Source organism: Danio aesculapii, chromosome 24 (genome assembly GCF_903798145.1).
Source record: "Danio aesculapii chromosome 24, fDanAes4.1, whole genome shotgun sequence".
Classification (NCBI taxonomy): domain Eukaryota; kingdom Metazoa; phylum Chordata; class Actinopteri; order Cypriniformes; family Danionidae; genus Danio; species Danio aesculapii.
In genome coordinates, this window is record NC_079458.1 from 22296587 (window position 1) to 22317515 (window position 20929).

Below are 20929 nucleotides of genomic sequence, written 5' to 3' on the forward strand. Positions count from 1 at the left end.
GCAGAATAAAGAACCAGATAGATATGATAGATAGAAATAAATAACCCCATATATTCATATGAACTGAGTTCATTTTAATCTAACTAAAACCTGCTAAGACATGAAGATTTCCACCACAGGACTGCTAACAGCAACCAATTCGAGAGGCTTGTTGCAAAGAAAATTGCACACAGAAAAAAAAAAAATTGACAGACAAACAATATTCCATGCTCAATTTCTGCCATTGTTTTATAAATACCAAATGATTTCAACCTCTGCTTCCCCAGGCGTATTTTATGGATGCATAACTTTCAAAGTACCTCAGAATTTTCCCCTTTTTTCCTGTGACCCTTGAGCTGAGATTGAGATGTGGCAAACATCCTGCGCTTCAGTGAGCCTTATATCCTGAGGGAAGGTCATTAAGACAAAGTCACATCTAAAACCCTAGACAGGCCACAGAGTGATTAAGGGACATAAGCTGTGGCCAATGTACTGCAAGGCTGCAAATCATCACCTCACTATGTATTTATAGCAAAACAACAGGGTTTTGCTAAAAAAAATTAAAAAATGGACATGACCTCTTTCTCCTCGCGTTCAGGTTTAAATGAGCGTCCAAACTGCATATCGTGCCGTTTCCACAACCAACAACAAGATGTCTTTGAGAACCGGGGTCAGCAGAGACAATAGGTGTCTTTCATACCAATGTTGTAATGGAGATATATAAATGCCCACAGTACACACAAAGCTAGGGGCTATTGTGTTCTTTAAAGGGAAAGTGCGCATTTTTAAAATGAACACTACAGGAGGTTCAAGACTGATTGCTTTTTTTCCATAGGGGTGCATTGAATGGGCCATACAATGCAGAAGCTTATAAAAGTCAGCCATGTGACTTGTGCTCTACTTTATAAGTCTTCATACAGCAGCTCTGCGGGAGAAACAGTGTAGTCACTAAAAACAGGTACACTTTTCATATTGATCTTCTTGGTGGAGTCAAATGGAGAAATAGTGATCAGTCTTTGTGAAGAGAAATAAAGAGGAAATTAAATAAAACATTACAAGGAAAAAAGGTAATCTTTCACGAAAATGTAAAATGCTGGCTTGGAAACTATCTTAAATACAGTTAACTTGAAACTCTAAAATTACTAGAACACACTTAGTGAACACTCATTTGAATATTAAGTAACTTCTTGGCTCCATTTTAAAAATGCAAAAATCATGAGATGTATTATGGGTCATCCTGACAAGAATTTAATACCAGCTTACCAAAGTCTCAAATTCTGTTATTTATTAAATTCAATCTTGGAATCAATAGTGTAAAATGCAGTAATTACCCCTTAATTATCCCTTATTATTTAATAATAATAATAATAATAATAATAATAATAATAATAAGTTATTAATATTATTATTATAATTATTATTATTAATAAATATTAGCATTAGTATTACTTTGAGACGTACAGATCACCCAGATATCAAGAAATATGTAAACTTTTGTTTATATTGCAATTTGATTAGGTGTATGACACTACTTTTGATTTATTAATCCACCAAGACTAGGCATAGGATGATAACTGTTTTCAAAGTATACCGCGGTTTGGAACAGTCAGGGTTTTAAAACCACCCAAATTTTCTGTTATACTGTTCCTACAGTATATGTACGATTTTTTATTACGTTGTTTTCTTTTGTTTTGTTTTGTTTGTTTTTTAGGACAACAGTATCTCCAGCAGAAAAGATATCCAAAGATGCTGATTTATCATGTAAAGAAATCAGTGTTTGAAACTAATGAAGACAGCAGAAGTCCCTGATTCATTTGACATGTTTACTGTTCCAAATTATTTTAAATGTTTCTCAAAATAAAATATATTGTGCTCAAAGGGGAAAAACGTTTTAGTTTTTTTCCCCAGACATTTAAAAATAATATATTTTAGAGAATCACAATGCCGTGAAACCATGCTATTTTTATCCAAGGTTATCATACCGGCAGAATCATAAACTGGCCCATGCCTAACCAAGACATTTAAAAATAGTGACAATCCGTGCATGCATCTATTCCCATTTCTATAACTGGATTCTAGCATGCGATTTACATTTGCCACACTGGGTCTTACTGCAGTTAACCAGTGAAATCTGAAGAAAAAGAGTTAATGAAATGACAACTATTCAAAACTAAAAATGTACACACATAACTAATACATATCATAATAACATAAAAAATTACAGTCAGTTTCAGTGAATCATCTGAATTATTCGCTGTTAATGATTTTTGTAAATTACACAGTATTTAACTGTAATATTTACAGTACGATATACACACAATTTTGTAAATACACAGTTGAAGTCAGAATTATTACCCCCCCTGTTTATTTTTTTCCCCAATCTCTGTTTAATGGAGAGCAGATTTTTTTCAACACATTTCTAAACATAATAGTTTTAATAACTAATTTCTATTAACAGATTTATTTTATCTTTGCCATGATGACAGTAAATAATATTTGACTAGATATTTTTCAAGACACTTCTATACAGCTTAAAGTGACATTTAAAGGCTTAACTAGGTTAATTAGGTTAACTAGGCAAGTTAGGGTAATTAGGCAAATTATTGTGTAATGATGGTTTATTCTGTAGACTATCGAAAAAATATATAGCTTAAAGGGGCTAATAATTTTCACCTTAAAATGTTTTTTAAAAAATTAAACTGATTTTATTCTAGCCGAAATAAAACAATTAAGACTTTCTACAGAATAAAACAAATATTATCAGACATACTGTGAAAATGTCCTTGCTCTGTTAAACATCATTTGAGAAACATTTCAAAAAGAAAAACTAATTCAAAGGGGGCTAATAATTCTGCCTTCAACTGTATACAGCAAGATAAATGGTGCTGTAAATATAAATACAGTACTTTTGCTGTAACTGATTTACAGTAAGTTGTTTGTTGCCAGTAAGTTACTGTAGATTATACAGGAAATTTTTAACAGTGCTTGTTCCAACTCACTGATTAAATGAACAGTTCATTTCAGTCTGTTGCTCACAAAGGATGAATACTTAAAACAAAGCGAAAGAGCAATCTAAATAACTTTGTTACTTTTTATGTTGCAATTTTTGCTGTGTTTTTTATTTCTGCAAAATTGGAATGACTTCGCTTGGGCCTAGTTTCGCTGAACTTCACATATAATGGCCCGTTTCCACTGAGTGGTACGGTATGGTACGGTTCGCTTTTATGGCTGTTTCCACTGTCAAAAGGCGTACCGAACCGAAAAAAAAAACCTGCCATGTTTAAAATGCACGCACAGCCGAGAAATTACAGCGGAATTATATATACATATAATAACGAGCCATGGTCGATCCGGGCTCAAACAAACCTTATCGTCGTCATGATGAACAGCCACAAAGCCATGGAGTAGAGCAGAATCTACCCTGTGCATCATAGTTTTTTACGAAAAAAGGCAGTCTGAAGCGCGAGCAGTTTCGCTTTCTTCCTTGCATTCGCTGCGCGTCTATATCTGAAATAACAAACTTCTTGAGCTGATAATAATAACCTGTGCTTGATCATTGACATGCTTTTGAAACCCGATCCTGTCAGATACTGACAAACGCGAGAGTGAAGGGCGAAAAAACAAAGGAGAAGCCGGAAAAAAAGAAGCACATTATTTTTCAGCAAACATTAACAAAACGCCATGTATAACTAACTTATTATCTTCACCTTTTGGACTAATCTGAACTGGGAATGATGGAATTACTGTCTAAAAGAGGCTACATGTGCTGCTGTAAATTACAGACACAGATTTTCACTGACTGTGGGCTATATTTTGTGTTGTTTTTGAACCTAAATACGGACGAAATGTCTGCTGTGTGTAGTTCTTCTGTAATTGATAACATATCGAAGACTGTAAGAGGTTGTATGTGTTTATATATTTTCATTTATTTATTTATTTTATATAATTACAGACGTTACAGTAGGCTATTTCGCACTGTCATTGATCTGCAGTTATAATCAACTCATGTTCATTGAAAAGTTAGTAATAAACATTTCTACACAAGTATTTATGTGTGTAAAGCATCTGTTTTGTGAGAAGTGCTTCTCATATGATATGTGAGTGACCCGTACAGCTTTATTGTAGACATTTCCTCGAGCGAGAATGACGTCGACTGAAACTTTCTGTCATACACCACGCCCACCAAAAGGGTACCCTTGTCAGTGTAAACGCAAGCCTGATAAAGATGACCGGTACCAACCAGAACTGTACCGTACCAGTCAGTAGAAACGAGCCTTAAGCTATAATCGCAAGCATTTATTCCCTTAATCATAACTTGTAAGAAAAGTAATTTTGTGCTGGCTCTAATATACATTCATATGGCGATTGCAATGAAATGTATGCATACTGTATGTGGATTTTTGCAGTTTTGCAGAAATACAGGTACATAATTCCATTAGACTGGGTTCATTTTAGTAAAATAAATAAATAAATAAATAAATAAATAAAAAACCAAAAATACATAGCTCTTATCCTTTTAGTTTCACTGAAAACAAAATAATAAATGTGTGGAACTTCATAAAGGCAAGTTAATATTCGTTTTCGTGTGAAAGCTGCCTTCAAAAATTTAACAGCCTAAAAAGCAAGCGACATTGAAAAACATGCTTTTAAAAGAAGTTGTTTATCCTTTTTGGAAGGAGTGAATGCTCCTTTGTGTACTGCAAGACTCAATCCCTCTGTCTTCCATTCAGCAGCAGTGTCTACTTTGGTAAATAATAAAAAATATTTTTTTTAGCTTTTAAGTAAGCATAAATAGATACACACACGCACTCTGCAAAAATAATGCTGGGTTGACAGCAATTGATTAGTGTTGGGAACATGAAGGAATTAAGTTAACTTATTATTTTTACAAAAGTAGATTCAACATAAAACATACAAGTTGTCCCAAAAAATCTCAAGAAATGTTTTGTTTCAGCTCATTTTAAATAAGTAGTTTGAACAAACAACATGTTTTGAGTGTTTATTAGATTTTAGATTTATGAATAGATTATTTATGAATAGTGGTTTTTGTTTTTTCAAATGTTTGTGGTTTCTTTTTTGACTGCATCTAAAAAAACTGAAAAGATCATTGAACGTATTATGTCATTTTAACAAAAATGTAATAACAGTTTACGAAAATTACATTTAAGAACCACATGACGTTTATCATGTTTTTTTTTCTTTCAATTTTTTTTGTTATTAAAATAATAAATAAATTAATATATAATAACTAAATATAATAAATTTATAAAAATAAATCAATAAATTCATTATTTATGGATGAAATAGTGTAAAATGTTGTAATTATCCCTTAAAAGTTTTTTAATAAATGTAGTAGTAGTAGTAATAATAATAGTAATAATAATAATAATAGTAATAATAATAGTAATAATAATAATAATAGTAATAATAATAGTAATAATAATAATAATAGTAATAATAATAGTAAAAATAATAATAATAGTAATAATAATAGTAATAATAATAATAATAATAATAATAATAATTATTATTATTATTATTATTATTACTATTATTATTATTACTATTACTATTATTATTATTATTATTATTATTATTATTATTATTGCTATTACTTGGAGACATACAGATTATGCAGATTTCATATTTAAATATAAAAACTACTGTTTATATTGCAAAGTGTATGGTGCTACTTCTGATTTATTAATTCAAACCCTTTTAAATTTTTGTGACAATCCGTGCATGCAGCTATTTCCATTTCTACATTTACATTTTCCAAACTGGGTCTTAACGCAAGCCAATAAAATGTGTTTCCCAAAATTTGTAGCCCCAAATGCACACATAGTCGGCTTTCTTTAACGCTAGTTCTTTGTTGTCTGCCTGTCAGAGCCCTTGGGTACATCAACAAAAGACTACCAGTCTACACACTAGAAATACAACCAAAGGCAACGATTAGAGGACTCAACAAATCCCTCATCCTATTCTCTTCTAGTTTAAATCTTAGTTTCATTTCAAAGGCAGACGGCTATAGCTTTCCAAGGGTCAAAGCAATGAATAATGTGATCCTTAATAATTTAGCTTTACCCGCTGTCGTTTAGTGACAATCCCTGCTCTGCAATTAGGGTTCATTTGCAGAATAGGATTGTTTAATTTAAGTTGTTTAAATTGACATGCATTGGTTGTTATCCCTGTGGACAGACACTAATTATAATTAACGCCATAACAAGTGCTCTGATTCCAATTCAAACTCTTTGTGACATCTGTCAGAGCCAATCTGCCTGCTCGCAGGCACAAAAGCAAAATGGGTCACATTTGTGATGTTCAAGCCATAAAAAAGTCAATACACAATCAATGTCTTTCAAGTCATACTGAACAAAAACAAGGAAACATCCATTATTCACTCAGAGTCAAAGCAAGTCAAATTGTTGAAGAAATTGAAGAAACTGTTTAGCCTTTATGTTGCATTTAAGGCAGGTGATTATACATTTTTTATTTTCAAATATGTAAATGAGCTATCCCTAGTTTGCAAACACATCTGGCACACAAATCTGCACTGGACGAAGTCAGGTTTAAATTTCCTATTTCATTTTTAGAAACATTATAGGTAAGGGGTTTACAGAGTGGATTTTTTACTTTATAAATTATGTATACATTTATTTATTTGTGGAACAAAATGTTTTATATATTAGGACACATTTTCTATATACATATCCGCTGTAAAAACCTTCATAACATAGAAAGGAATAAAACTGTGATGTTAATTTAATTCCTGCTGAAGTGGTAATGTATGGTTCAATGAAGGGAAAAAATATATAAAAAAACATAATTTTTTTTTGTAAACCTTTAACTTTTTTTTAGAATTTTAAATTAAATTTAGATTATAAATTATACATATATATATATATATATATATATATATATATATATATAATTATAATTATAATTATGAATTAAACTAAAATTAAACTATAATTTATAGTATATAAGTATATATAAAGTATAAAATAAACTAGAAACTGAAATAAAAAAAACACACTTAAAAGGATTAATTCACACAAAAAATAAACATTCTATTAATAACTATTCTATTCAAATTCTCACCCTCATGTTGTTCCAAATTTCTGTGACCTTTGTTTGTCTTTGAAATACAAATAAAAATATATACAGTTAAATAGTCATTGGCTGTGTTTCCATCCAAAGATGCAAATTAAATTTATGCACAAAACTGGAATATAGCATAAAAGAAGTGCGAATAAAGCAGCAATTTCATCCAATAAGTCAATTAAAACAAAATCGTCATTTACTGGTGCCAAATACTGAAAATCAAAACAGAATTTGCTGCGGTAGGAGAAGCTGCCTGAATCTTTTCCTTATTTAATGTTTTACTTGCGACTGAGACAAGACTAAGACAAATGGCAACATACAATAAACACGTGGTGGCGTTTGAAGGTGTGAGACGCAAAGCACAGATTCTTGTCAATTCTGGAGGTAATTAATAATATAATAACATTAATACTGAAATGATTAAGGCGTTTTTGAATGACCAAAACAACATTTCAGATGTTTTACAATGTGCTCAGCCTGCTGGTTTGTCCATTCACACACATTTTCATCATAACATGATCTCTTATGACAAAATCACATGACTTTTTATATGCGCAAAGTAGAATTTGTTCAGTAAAAGTGTTTCCATCGTAGTTTATGTGCATCTTTTCTTGTTGAATAAAAAGTTGTGCATATGTTCTTTATGCGCATTTTCAACACTTATGCGCATCATGGCGTTTCCATCAACTCTTTTTTTTATGCGCACATCCAAAATGTGCATAAAATAGGTGGATGGAAACATAGCAATTGTTTTTGTTTTATGGTGCACAAAATTATTTTCATAGTATTATAAAATTCCGATTGAACACTGAAGGCATATGGTGTCTGAGGATGTTTTTTGGTATTTTTCTGGAGTCAGGAACCTTGATGTCTACGGAGGAAGAAACAGCTCTCAGATTTCATCTAATATATCTTAATTTGTCTTCCAAAGCTGAATAAAGATCTCAGGTGTTTGGAATGAGATGAGGGCAAGTAATTAATAACAGAAGGGGTATTTTGGCATGATTTCTTTCTAATAGATACATAAAAACACTATAATGAAAACACAAAAAAAAGCCCAAAATCAGAGAGGTGCATGAAAAAACAGTGTTCTGAATGGCTGAAAGGCAGCAGACAGTTCATGTCCAGTGATGTGTTGAATACATGAGAACGGTGATGCGTGTAAATTATGAGGACCAGTGACGTGGGTGGTAAAAGGCTCAGTGTTTACTTGCTGAGAAACTCTAACATGTAGCCTGTGGCCGAGTTTGGAAGTGGCTGTTTCATAAATGAGTACCGTGACATGGGTGCCAATGTTTTCTGAGGTGACATAACAGCAAAAGAACAGCCATGGGAAAATGTTTGCACGTAATGGACAGAGCGTGTGGAGGAAAATATTAAACTCGGGAGCAAGAGAAGGCGGATGTATTTAGTTTTGTGTTTGTGGGCCGTAAAAACAGTTTAGCATATAAAGAGTGAAAACCGCAATTACAGTAAAATGGAAAAGTACTGTTTGTCTTAAACATTAATTTTCTTAACAGAATTAAATGATTTTGAATTCCTTTTTCTTATGTGAAGATGATGCAACAAGGCTTTGAAACTTATTTTTACCATGATTTCATTTTATTTTTGTTGCAGGACAAATAATTACTGGCTGAGATTTAATCTTAATTAATAAAAAAAATCAAAAATTGTATTGTTATATTTAAAATTATGATAAATAACATGCAAAGTCATTTATTGAGGTGTTTGTAATACAATTATGTGTGCATACAAAGATATATATATATATATAGTGATATATAGTGCTAAATATATGTGTTTGCAACAAAGTCAATGTATTATATTGATTTAAGTCATCTAAGAACACAAGGCATCTAATGTTTCAAATGTTTCTGTGAAAACAAAATGTCTAAATATGAATGTCATTTAGTTTCCCAGAGATGGGTTGCAGCTGGAAGGGCATCCGCTGCGTAAAACATGTGCTGGATAAGTTGGCGGTTCATTCTGCTGTGGCAACCCTGGATTAACGAAGGGACTAAGCTGAAAAGAAAATGAATGAATGAATGTCATTTAGTCATGACGATATAAGAATATGTAAAATTTAAGCATACTTACTCTGACCTGTACTTATGAAGATATAAGAATATGTCAAAATTAAACACACTTACTCTGACTTGTACTTATGAAAAAATGAAAGGTGCAAAAAAAAAACAAAAAAAAAAACTAAACAAAAAAACAAACAAACAAAATAAAACCAATTATACTTTGCAAAACACAAATAAAAGAGATTTTAATACGAATTTCAGCAAATAAACACCCTTAATGTGTTTATGCATCTATTAAGATTTCATGGTAATGTTTAATTTTACCATCTCATTTAGAGAAACTCCTGAGATAGATAAGCTCTATCTCTGAACTTTAAAATTAAAATGCTGCGCTTCCCACCACCTTTATTCAGCATCAATGACTTCTGCGACTTCTAGAGGGAGTTCAAGTGCCTAAGTCTGCATCGACGCATCCTTGATACAAAGAACACATGCGGGAACTTTCACGCATCCTGCGTTCATGAGTTTTGGAACTTTGGCGGTTGATGATGACGTTACACGAGAACACGAGGACACAGGATTTCTGCAGAAATGCATATTGAGAAGCAGCCACAATTTAATCATATTTATTACATATCTGCTGACAATTAGACAAAAAAAAAACCAAAAGAGCCAAAAACAAACAAATAAATTAACAAATAGTACTCCGGGGCTTCCCAGTGATCCTATTGCTACACGGATACACAGCATGATATTTCAATGGTTTGTTCTCTGTAAATCACAGACAAAAGTAAAGTAATTATAAAAAAATAAAAACAAAACAAAAAAACAAAAAAAATAGCAAGAAACATACTATCGTATGAAAAAAATTGTAAAAAAAGGTTGTATTACACATTGTTTGGATGCCTGAAAACTATAAATTTTTTGCTACAGAATAAACACTACTGGCCATTGTTACTTGAAAAATGAACTCACTTTCTTTTGGTTTATTCCCTGTTTTATCAGAAGCTGCCACAGCGGAACAAACCACCAATTACTCTGGCATGTTTTACCGGCAAATGCCCTTCCTGCCGCAATGCAACGCTGATACACTCAATACACTCAAACACACTCCCATTCACAGACTACGGCCAATTTAGTTCATTCAAGTAACCTACACATGTATTTGGGCTGAAGGGGAAATCTGAACACCTGGAGAGAACCCATGCAGACAAAGAGAGAACATGCAAACGCCACACAGAAATGGCAACTGGTCCAGCTAGGACTCGAACCAGCGACCTTCTTCCTGTGAGGCAACGGTGCTAACCACTGAGCCACCATGCTGCCTACTACTTCACAAATTAAACTAGTGAAACCATAAAGACAACGAAGACAAAAACCCAGAGGGCCAAAAGTGCCTGTAGTTGATGAAACACCCAATAAACCGGTGTCTCTCTCTTTCTCACATTTGCACACACAACAGGCAGCAGCTGTTCCCCCTTCTAAATTTACCAGACACAGGCTGACAGAGTAGGTGTGTTTACACACAGGGCGTCCTGATATTGTGCACACCAATATAACAGAGCCTCCATCCATCTCCCAGTATTCCTCAATTACTACCGCAAATAAAACTGCTCACCCACCAGGGAGCCGTCAATGCATTATGATCAACTATCCCAGACAAAAAAAGCACAACAGCCAAAACCGAAATAAAGCAGGCAGTTACTTATTATGGTGTCAGAGCTTAATGTTGCAGAGCTGCCAGACGAAGTATTATTACTTCATTCTACCTTTGGCAACAAACTAAAATACAGACCCACACAGCAATCCAATCAAATCTGACCCCCCTCGACCGACTGCAGTATATAAGCCACAAGCACCATGTTAAGAAAAGTACTGGCCTGTAAATCTGACAGAGAAACACCTGAGCCCCCACTGCATTAATGAATTGCTATATAAGAAGAAATCACATGTTGCCAACTGGGGATTAAAGGCATGCCCCATTGATCAAATGAAGAAGTCATGTCCATAGTTCAAATGAGATCATTAAAATGATAGTTCAAGCATGAAATAAATGTTGCTTGTAGTTTGTTTCTTACATGTTATGCATGATTCACTCCCCTACCTAGTCAATCAAAATTAATATATAACAATTTATGGACCAATTCTCACTATTAACTAGTTGCTTAGTAAGATATGGTATTAAGATATTGGCTTCTTATTAGTACTCATAAAGCACAAGTTCTATGTGATCTTATTCTACATCCCTAATGCCTACCTTAATAACTATTAATAAGGAGCAAATTATAAGTTTATTTAAGCAAAAGTCAAAATGGTTTGCTAAGAGAGAGAACTGAACCTTAAAATAAAGTGTGACCTCAAATTCTTTCCAAGTATACAAAGTATAATCGCAGAAAAACTAACCAGATTTTTACGATATTGTTCAGCCCTAGTCCAAGGTCACATTTCATAAAATTCAATTTAGCAGAAACCTCAAAGACACTGGCTTAAAAATCTATATTGTTTAACAACTTCCACTGTTGTATATCACTTCATAATAAAGTCTCTGGAATTTAATAACACTGAAAATAATATTCCGTTTCCTGCACAGGCTGCTTTCACTTCACAATAGCGCATATATCTTCATGAACCATGGTATTAATGTTGCTCTGCCTGTATGTTTTGTTCTGTATGACTCTCAAAGTGCTGGTAGCTGCCTACTTGGATTTTATGAATCACCAAGGACCACATTTTCAGTTTTAAATCTTTTTTTAATGGTCTACCAAAGAAAAAAAAAGTCACCTTCATATTAAATGACCTGGGGGTGAATAATAACACTAAAATCCCATTTCTTTTTAAAATTTTAATCAGAAGAGATACTATTCTCAGTCATTCTCTGTAAGTGTCACTTATGACTGAACAGGGGTCAGTGTTAGTGTGTGAAAGTCTGTCGGAAAGACGAGACACACAATGGACCGACTTACTTTAGCTCATTAAAATGCATTTGCCTGAGGGATTTTGAGGTATGTAAAGGTTTTCATAAGTCATACTCGCTGTCGGCTACCCATAAGAACAGCACACACACACCACAGGTTAAAAGAGGCGAATGAAAGGAAAGTGAATAAGCATGTTTTGCAGCGATAAACCCTGTCTGAACCACCTGTAAAACGCTCTCAGCAATGCTAGGGAATGTGTGTGCAGCTCAAACAAGTGCTGAGGAGGGAGCAAACATTCCACTCCACTTCCTCTCAACGTACAGGAGATTTCAATTTGTCTTTTCTTGCCCCGAGTGCTTTCGCAAATTGTGGTGGGGTTTGAAATAATTGGAACAGGGAGATGCCATAAGGAAAGTAGGCAAAAATTTGACACAATAATGATTCATTTTATGATTCATATTATTTATAGCTGTACTGTATGTTAGTAGTGCTTGGTGAGGAGAGGCTTAACCAAACGTCTATTTTATGAACTCATGAAAACATAACTTTTGCTGCTTGTTCAAACTGATTATTTGAAATGAGTGGATTATTTGTTATGTTTTTTGTTTGTTTTAGTTTTTTTTTTCGATGGGGGGGGGGTATTTGTTTTTGTTCAATATACCTAAATTTGTAAAAACAATTAAGTTAAACTTAATTGATTTGTGTTTGGACAACATGCAAGTATTCTGTGAGAGCCCATAATTTTTTACAGTGTATTGAATTAATGTAGTTGTTTTACTTGATCTAATATACACTCACCAGCCACTTTATTAGGTACACCTTACTAGTACCGGGTTGAACCCTCTTTGTCTTGAGAACTACCTTAAACCTTCATGGCATAGGTTCAACAATGTACTGGAAATATTCCTCACAGATTTTGGTCCATATTAACATAATAGCATCACACAGTTGCTGCAGATTTGTTGGCCGCACATCCATGATGCGAATCTCCCATTCCACCACATCCCAAAGGTGCTCTATTTGATTGAGATCTGGTGACTGTGGAGGCCACTTGAGTACAGTGAACTCATTGTCATGATCAAGAAACCAGTTTGAGATGATTCTCACTTTATGACAGTTATCCTGCTGGAAGTAGCCATTAGAAGATGGGTACACTGTGGTCCTAAAGGGACGGACATGGTCAGCAACAATACTCAGGTAGGCTGTGGTGTTGACACGATGCGCAATTGGTACTAATGGGCCCAAAGTGTGAAAAGAAAATATCCCCCACACCATTACACCACCATCACCAGCCTGAACCGTTGATACAAAGCAAGATGGATCCATGCTTTCATGTTGTTGATGGCAAGTTCTGACCCTATCCGAATGTCGCAGCAGAAATCGAGGCTTATCAGACCAGGTAAAGATGTTCTATCGGGGAGACGGGAGGGGGGACGAGCGCGCTTCGGCACAATTCAAGGCAACTGTACTTACTGTGAGTACGACACTCAATGCACTTCAGGTGGTGCAAATGGTGATCAATACACTGACTTTAAGTCTGCAGCATATGTACTTTATAATAGGGGGGAGTTTACTCCACAGACTGTGTATGTTCATGTTAACTGAAGCATTATGAACCATCACAAAGCCCGATAAGTTCTTTAAAAGATGCTGTCTGGGAGTGTGTCCAGCTGGGGGTTACAGTCAGATGGGTGGTGCCCCACACAGAGGGTCCATCGCTGCCCCACTTACTCACCAAGCTGAAGATAAAGGGGTGTTCTAATAAAATTCAAAATCACTGGTCTGTCACAGTTAATCTTGCAACTAAAGCAGCTTTGTTTTTGTCCAAACCCGTCACTATGCACACTCTCAACATGCTTACACGGTTACCATGGTAATGAATTCACATGCTCATGATAACTTGATGCTGAATAAAACCAAAACAAAGAGATTTCTTTAATACTGATGGCACCCTGTTTTACGCATGGAACAGTTTCTTCGATGCAAGTCTCTCTAAACACAAGTACAGCTAAAAGGACTTCATATAAATTCATCAGCACGCTCAATTGCAGGGTGGAAGGAATGGGATTTGGAAAAGATTACGGATAAAGGTATATGACAGAGGAAAGAACAAGGGTCATGTGATCAAATACCCCTTGACTTGTAATGACGCCTGATTCAGAGCCAAGATTAGTTTTTGGTTTTTTCTAAAAAATGTAAGCAACCATTAGAAAATGATCAGTTTCACTTGATTTACTGGATTCAATAGGTACGAGTTTTGTTTTAATCGTCTTAAATCTAATTACATATCTTCCAAATAAACATTGTACAATGGAGCTTTTTTTTTAAGCCAATGACAAAATGTCAAAAGTACTGTTTTCATTTCTTGTAATTGAAATTCAAGGTTATTTTGAGCAAATTTTAAAGTTGTAACTCTTCTGAAGTTAGAACAGTGAATTGGTGTTGTGTAAAATGAATAAAAACTATAAAAATATATTTAAAAAAATGAAAATATAGCATGTTTTTGGTATTTTGACCACCTGTCAATTTATGATCTACATGACTATAATTTGAAATATAGAGATTCTAAAATTTGTTTGTAAAACTAAACAAAATATGCACATATATACAGTAGTCAACATTTAAAGTGGATCAAAAAAAGTTTCTCAAAATTGTCCCAAGACAAAAATGGGTGTTGTTCAATACTTTTAAAGGATTTGAACCACTTCAAATATAGACTACTGTATATCAGGCCTGCTGAAGATATTCGCCTAATTTTCTTTAAATTTAATAGTTTAAGGTTTAATAGTGACATCTTAAGCACTATTTTTAGCTGGATTAGACTGTCAGGTGGTCATCATAACCACAACTTTTGATGTACCAAAAAAATTTCCTAGAGATTTAGAATAAAGAAATATGAATAAATACTTTTTAAATACAATTTTATTACATCATATATCATTGACTCTTTTCACAAGCCTGTTATAACACGTTTAACGGTCATCAGCATCTTAAATCCTTGAACGTTTCTAATATTTAGACTTTTAAAAATCGTATGAACATTTATATGTATTTATGAATGTATTATATCATCTTTGCTTCAAATTACAAAAAACAAATAACCGCTTGAGCGAGGCATTTCTAATGCAGCGTCTATGGGACAGGACAGTAAATTTGACGTTATTCTGTCATCTGGCTGCCGTCATCAGTCTCACACAATTTTTTTTCCTTTTTCTGAAAGTCTTTATAACATCATCGTGGAGTTTTTCTTTTATTATTTGAGCAATTAAGTTTGTAAAATAAATATTTGTTGTATTCTCCCATTCACTGCGCTCTTCCGCTACTGAGAAACCCGGAAATGTGAATAGGATCTTGTTAAGATTGACCAGGCGATTGGGAGGCAAAACAGAGTAAGTAATCTTTCTATGTTTTGTTAATAAATGAGGTTTAAAAGAACATGTGTCTGTGGTTATTTCAGTGTGTTTGTGAAGATGATATGGGCTATTGTTTGACATGGTTTTGAAAATAAATTGGAATTGAAATGTTACATAAACACAATGTTAACCTTAGACAATTCACATTACACAAACACACACATGCAAAATACACTGATGACACTACAAAGATCCATGTATACATTGTTGCCGGCAATCAGACCATTTTTTTAAGTGTATTTATTTTATGTATGAATGTAATGTGTATGTCGGTCACAATGTCTTTTCTTAGTTCTACGCTGTGACAGATCTATTAGGAGAAGAAAAAAATATTACTCTACTGTGTCATTTATTAGGCAAAAAACAAATTGCCCAGCACATTCAACTTTCCTCAGTCAGAATTTGTCAATTTGAATAATAAAAATTTTAACATTTTTATTATTATTATTATTATATTAATAAAGATCTTTACAACTTTTGTAGCCTCTTGTAAAAAGTACAGTTGAAAATTCACAGATAACAACAATAGCTAAATTAGTGTTTAAAGTAATTTTAATATGGGCCTTTTCATTGGTCATCTTTTGCTTCAAGAATAAGATCCAAGATTAGTTCTTCATTTACAAACAATATAGTAGTGAAAGACGACTTCACTTACATCAAATTGTGTTTTCTTGCACAGCTGGATGTTGGACAAAAATATTTGTTTACATTGAACAAAACTGATTAGCTGAAGCGACAACAGAGGATTCGGCTTGGTCTTAAAGCCTTTTTTGATTGGTTATTTTCAATATTTGTGATGTCACAGCAGTCAAAATAGGACAAACGTTCATATATATGAAAAATTCTCGACCTTTGTCAGTGAAGGGTCAGTGATAAATACTAGCATTATTAAAAACTGATTAAAAAAAAAAGTTTCTTACCAAGATAGAGGGATGCATTCTCCTTCTTCACATTATCATCCAGGTATGTTGGTCCCAGCGTGTAGATAGGAGTTGATCCCATGCCCACCAGGACCTGGGCGCAGACGAACAGGGCCACATATATAGAGTGATCATTGCCTTCTTGGTCCCTTGGACAGGATGACACACCCAGAGCATCTCTGCTCCTGTTCCCATTCAAACACAGGCCCTCATTCCCCATGGATGAGTTGACCTCTTGGATTTGATAAGGTGGAGAGATGAAGTGCGGAAGGGAGAAAAGAGCAGCTCCCACCGCGATAAACACTCCTCCTACCGCCAACCAGCGAGGCCTTTGACCTCGACCTCCAAAATAACTGATGAAGACCACCACCAGCAGACTTCCAATGTCAAAGCAGCTGACCAGCAGTCCCGATTCAGAGCTTCTAAGGCTGTATCTCTTCTCGATAGTGGTGATGACACTACTGAGGTAACCAGAGACCATCAACGACTGAATGAACGTCAGGTAGCACATGCAGAACAGAAAACACCTAGAGTCGGAGAGAATCACCCTCAAGTACTTCCTCACAGGGAGGTGGATGAATCTTGCCAATGAAAAGCCTAGTTTTTTGCCACCTGCTCGGTTGGCTTCAGTTCTCATTGAGCTGCTGAGACCCACCATACTGGAGGCAGAAGGGGAGAAATCAGTTCTGGTGGGTGAATCCAGTTCACTCGAGTCTCCTTTCTGACGCAGCTCGTTGAACACCAAGCACTGGTCGGTGTTTACTAAAGTCTGAGTTGTACTGACCAACCTCGGATCTATTGTCTCATTAATGGTCGGACAGTCGCCGTTAAGAACAGGCAAGCTTTTGGATTTGAAGCAACCATCTGGATCTCCATATTGTCCCTGGAATTCACAGACCTCCAGAGACTCGGATATATCACTCCTCGTCTCATCATTATATGATGATGTCATATTGACTACTTGGAGTCAAAGAAAAGATAGCTAAGAAGTACTTCGATTTAATTAAAACTTCACAGCATATTAGACATGACAAAAAGGTAAACGATGACTAGACTTACAAACATGATTGCTCAGAATAGCTGTTCAACAGCTACTTGTCTACTTAATTCTAATCATAAGTCCAAAAGATAAAGAAATTGGACAAATCATATAATATTTAAATAGTTACAGCTGCCTACAGTTATAGTGCAGCAGCAAAAAGTTGCATGCATCTCGTGAATATCGCTGACATTGATCTCTGGTCATGGTGCTGAAATTATACTTTGAAGATGAATTATTCGGAACCCTAAAGAGAATGGAAATAAAATGAAAATAACATTAATATCTGTTTGCTAACTCTTCAAGAAGCAACACAAACAGCGTTGGAGATCCTGTCAGTTGTTTTGTCAAGTCGCGCTGCTGTCTGGTAGATTATTAGTGGTGGAGGAAGACAAAGAATAACAGTAAATGTGCGGCAGGGCGCTGATAAAACACTGTCAGGAAAATTAAAAACCGTGTCAACCTTTCTGAATTACACGATTATCTGATATAACTAATTCCCGACGTAATGTTTACGAAAACACGACTTTATACTTCAGTGAAATTTATAAAAATACTGTACAACATTCTGTCAGTCCAAACAGCGAGTCTTTTACTGAATTCATCCACAGAGCATCGCTACAGCTAGACTCCAATCTTTAAGTGATGTATCAAGACATAACAACAAAGAAGTGGCTGAAGAGTGAGTTGAATAAGGAGTAATGTACTTACACGGCTGATAGAGACAGAGGTAGAGTTGTTGTCCTCGACATGGATTGTGAGTGAATGAGATTGCGGATTTGATGAAGAGGGTGACGGAGCCGTCTAAGTGCATTCTGGGAAGTGAAGTTTCTAATAATTTCTCAAATAAAGTATATATTTTCTTAAATGAAGTGATTCATATTTTGATGACCTTACAAACCCTTATAAAGCGATTCAAAACACGCTTTGTTAAACATTTTTTCGGCGACAACAATGTCATAATAGTTGTTATAAAATAACAGTCATAACAGTTGCAATAAAATTTTTGATTAAAATATGATTTCAAATAATGTTAAAATAACTCAAATAATTTTTAAAAGTTAAAGTTTATGAATTAATTACCATTTAAAATATGCAACTTATTGTGTCCACATTGCAGCAGCAGTAGGCTACCAAACCAAAAGCACTGTTTATGAAAACATGTTTAGTGTGTGGAGAGTTTTAAAGCAAAAAGATACAGATAAATAAGCATTCTATGTAAATAAAGAGATAAATAAATAAACAATGTTTCAAGCGATTTGTAGGCTATTAAGACACCGACTAAATGCTCCTCAGTGTAACAATGCCAAACCATCTTGATCAATATTCATTTGATGACATTTTCATTCAAATAATAATTAATTACTAAATGCAACATTCAGTTTGTATTTAAATAATTTTTCTGATTACAATGTCCATTCGCTGCATAAAACATATGCCAGAGTAATTGGTGGTTCATTCTGCTGTGGCAACCCTAGATGGATCAGAGACTAAGTTGAAGTATAGTGAGTGGATAGTGAGTCATTTTTATTACCAATTAAAATTCTTATGTCAAATCAGACAATTTAACTCTTATTTTCAGTAAAACTTGGCCATTTAGCTTCATTAAAAATAGGCTAAAATACTGTAATTACTTAAAAATGAACTATACTCCTCACTCTTTTCAGTGGATAACTGATATTACTACAATAACTACTTGCTTTGTAACTAATTACAGTTCAGAATCACACATCAGGCCATAAATAACTAATTATTTTTATTCTTTGCCATTATCTTTCAAATCCCTAAAGGTTTTACCCATTTGCCAACAAATCTACAATAATTTTAAATATATAATATATATTAAATATATACCCACACGCATACTATATATACATAATGAATATATGAAAGTATGAAGGATTTTTCCCGCACAAGAGAGTCCTTTCCACTGCACACCTAATTTATTGATAATTTATTTAATGTAATTTTCCAGCACACCTTTCTTCCTCATTTTTCATTTTTGGACAAACTAGCCTAGCAATTTTACAATTATTAAAACTTTAAAATTAACTGCTGAGAATAACTTAAACTGTCACCCTCAGGAAACCCTGGGCTAGTGATGCTTGCTAAAGAAAAACAAATCATATACGCCTAGCTAACAGTATAAAAATAACTTCTCATACCATTGTTAGACAGTTTTTCCAGGAATGCTGGAAGTTTTTCCCCTGACTAATGTCTCTTCCTACAGAAAACCAACCCTATAACTTCCCCACATCCCTCTGAAGTCCTCATCAAACACAAACCGGTGAAACAGATTCTGTTGCACCACCTGCTGGTTACACAGGTCTACTACATCCACGTTTAATGACAGAACTGGCCATAAATGCAACCCTTACGAGTTACTTGAGAACTTTTACATGGGCTACCACTGATATTCCCCATAGGCCAATACACTTCATGTGTATGACTTTATTACAAAGATAAACTATTTTATTGAACAATGAACAATAACTTTAATACAATTGAATAAACAATTTTACAAATATGGTAGCCTACATTTAAAAATATGGTAATATGCGATATTTCCTTAGAATATCCATATTCTGTTCATTTTTAATTAAGCATTTCCTTATGTAACTGAAATGTCAAACGAGGAGGTAAGAGTATTTAATATACATGGCGTTCAGTTTATTTTAATTCGTTCAAACTCATATTTACTGTTTAGTTGAAGAATTAGCATTTATATAAAACCTAAAATCAATGAATTATCTCGAGAACCAATGATGTATTAAATCGGACCAAATAAATGACCCACAATCAGATAGAAGTGGGACATCTGAATCAATACATAATGTAGTGAAAAAAAGACAAATGGCCAACTGCATCTTGCCCTTGTTCATTCTCTAATGTTTTATTCATAAACTTACCATTTTTTTTCTTATTTGGTGCATGACGAGTTTTTATGCCGGACTTCATATTGTTTTATGTTAATCTTGTTCTGTCAATCAACTTTTACAGTTTTATTACTTCTTTAAGGCAAATCATACCCACCCCTAAACCTAACTGTAAATTATTCACCAAACCAGAAGAGATTAATAGTTGTATAACAATGATGTGTTGATTGTTTTCTAATATAACAAACAAACACTGGTGTATTCCATTGAAAACTTGAACGAACATGATACAGTGCTGCCACCTAGTGGTAGACTACTATCACTACACTAAAAGTACAGAAAAATGCTTCCACAACAGCCGATATTGGAGAGGACCGCTACAATAAGACAAAACGTATCGTTTATCTAATATTGAAAAATGACAAACACTATTTCTCTGCAATGCAATAGTTAAAGTGACGAAAGAAGTTAGTCCGTGACCTGGCCTGTAATGAAGAGCTAGAACTAATTACCAAAAGTAATTAATCAATTACCAAATTATCAAATACATAAAAAAAAAAAAATAAAATAAAAAAAATAAACTATTTGTGCACTTTGATTGTAGAATTCCTGATGGCAGAATAACGGTAACACTTTTAATAACTACACACTATGAA

At 34.0% G+C, this 20929-nt stretch overlaps 1 protein-coding gene across 2 annotated transcripts in view; it reads right to left on the reverse strand.

Annotated features, from left to right (window-relative positions):
• The window catches only part of LOC130218488 (solute carrier organic anion transporter family member 5A1), a 90176-nt gene extending 71917 nt beyond the window's left edge, over positions 1-18259 (reverse strand). The window contains exons 1-2 of one of the 2 annotated variants that reach the window (XM_056450686.1): positions 18109-18259; positions 16359-17644 (exon numbers count right to left, since the gene is read on the reverse strand). In XM_056450686.1, the coding sequence (XP_056306661.1) occupies positions 16359-17310 (952 nt within the window). In that variant the 5' untranslated portion in view covers positions 17311-17644; positions 18109-18259. Of the gene's footprint in view, positions 1-16358; positions 17751-18108 lie in introns of those variants that run through there. The other variant, XM_056450687.1, reaches the window with a different exon arrangement.
• Between the last annotated feature and the right edge of the window lie 2670 nt (positions 18260-20929).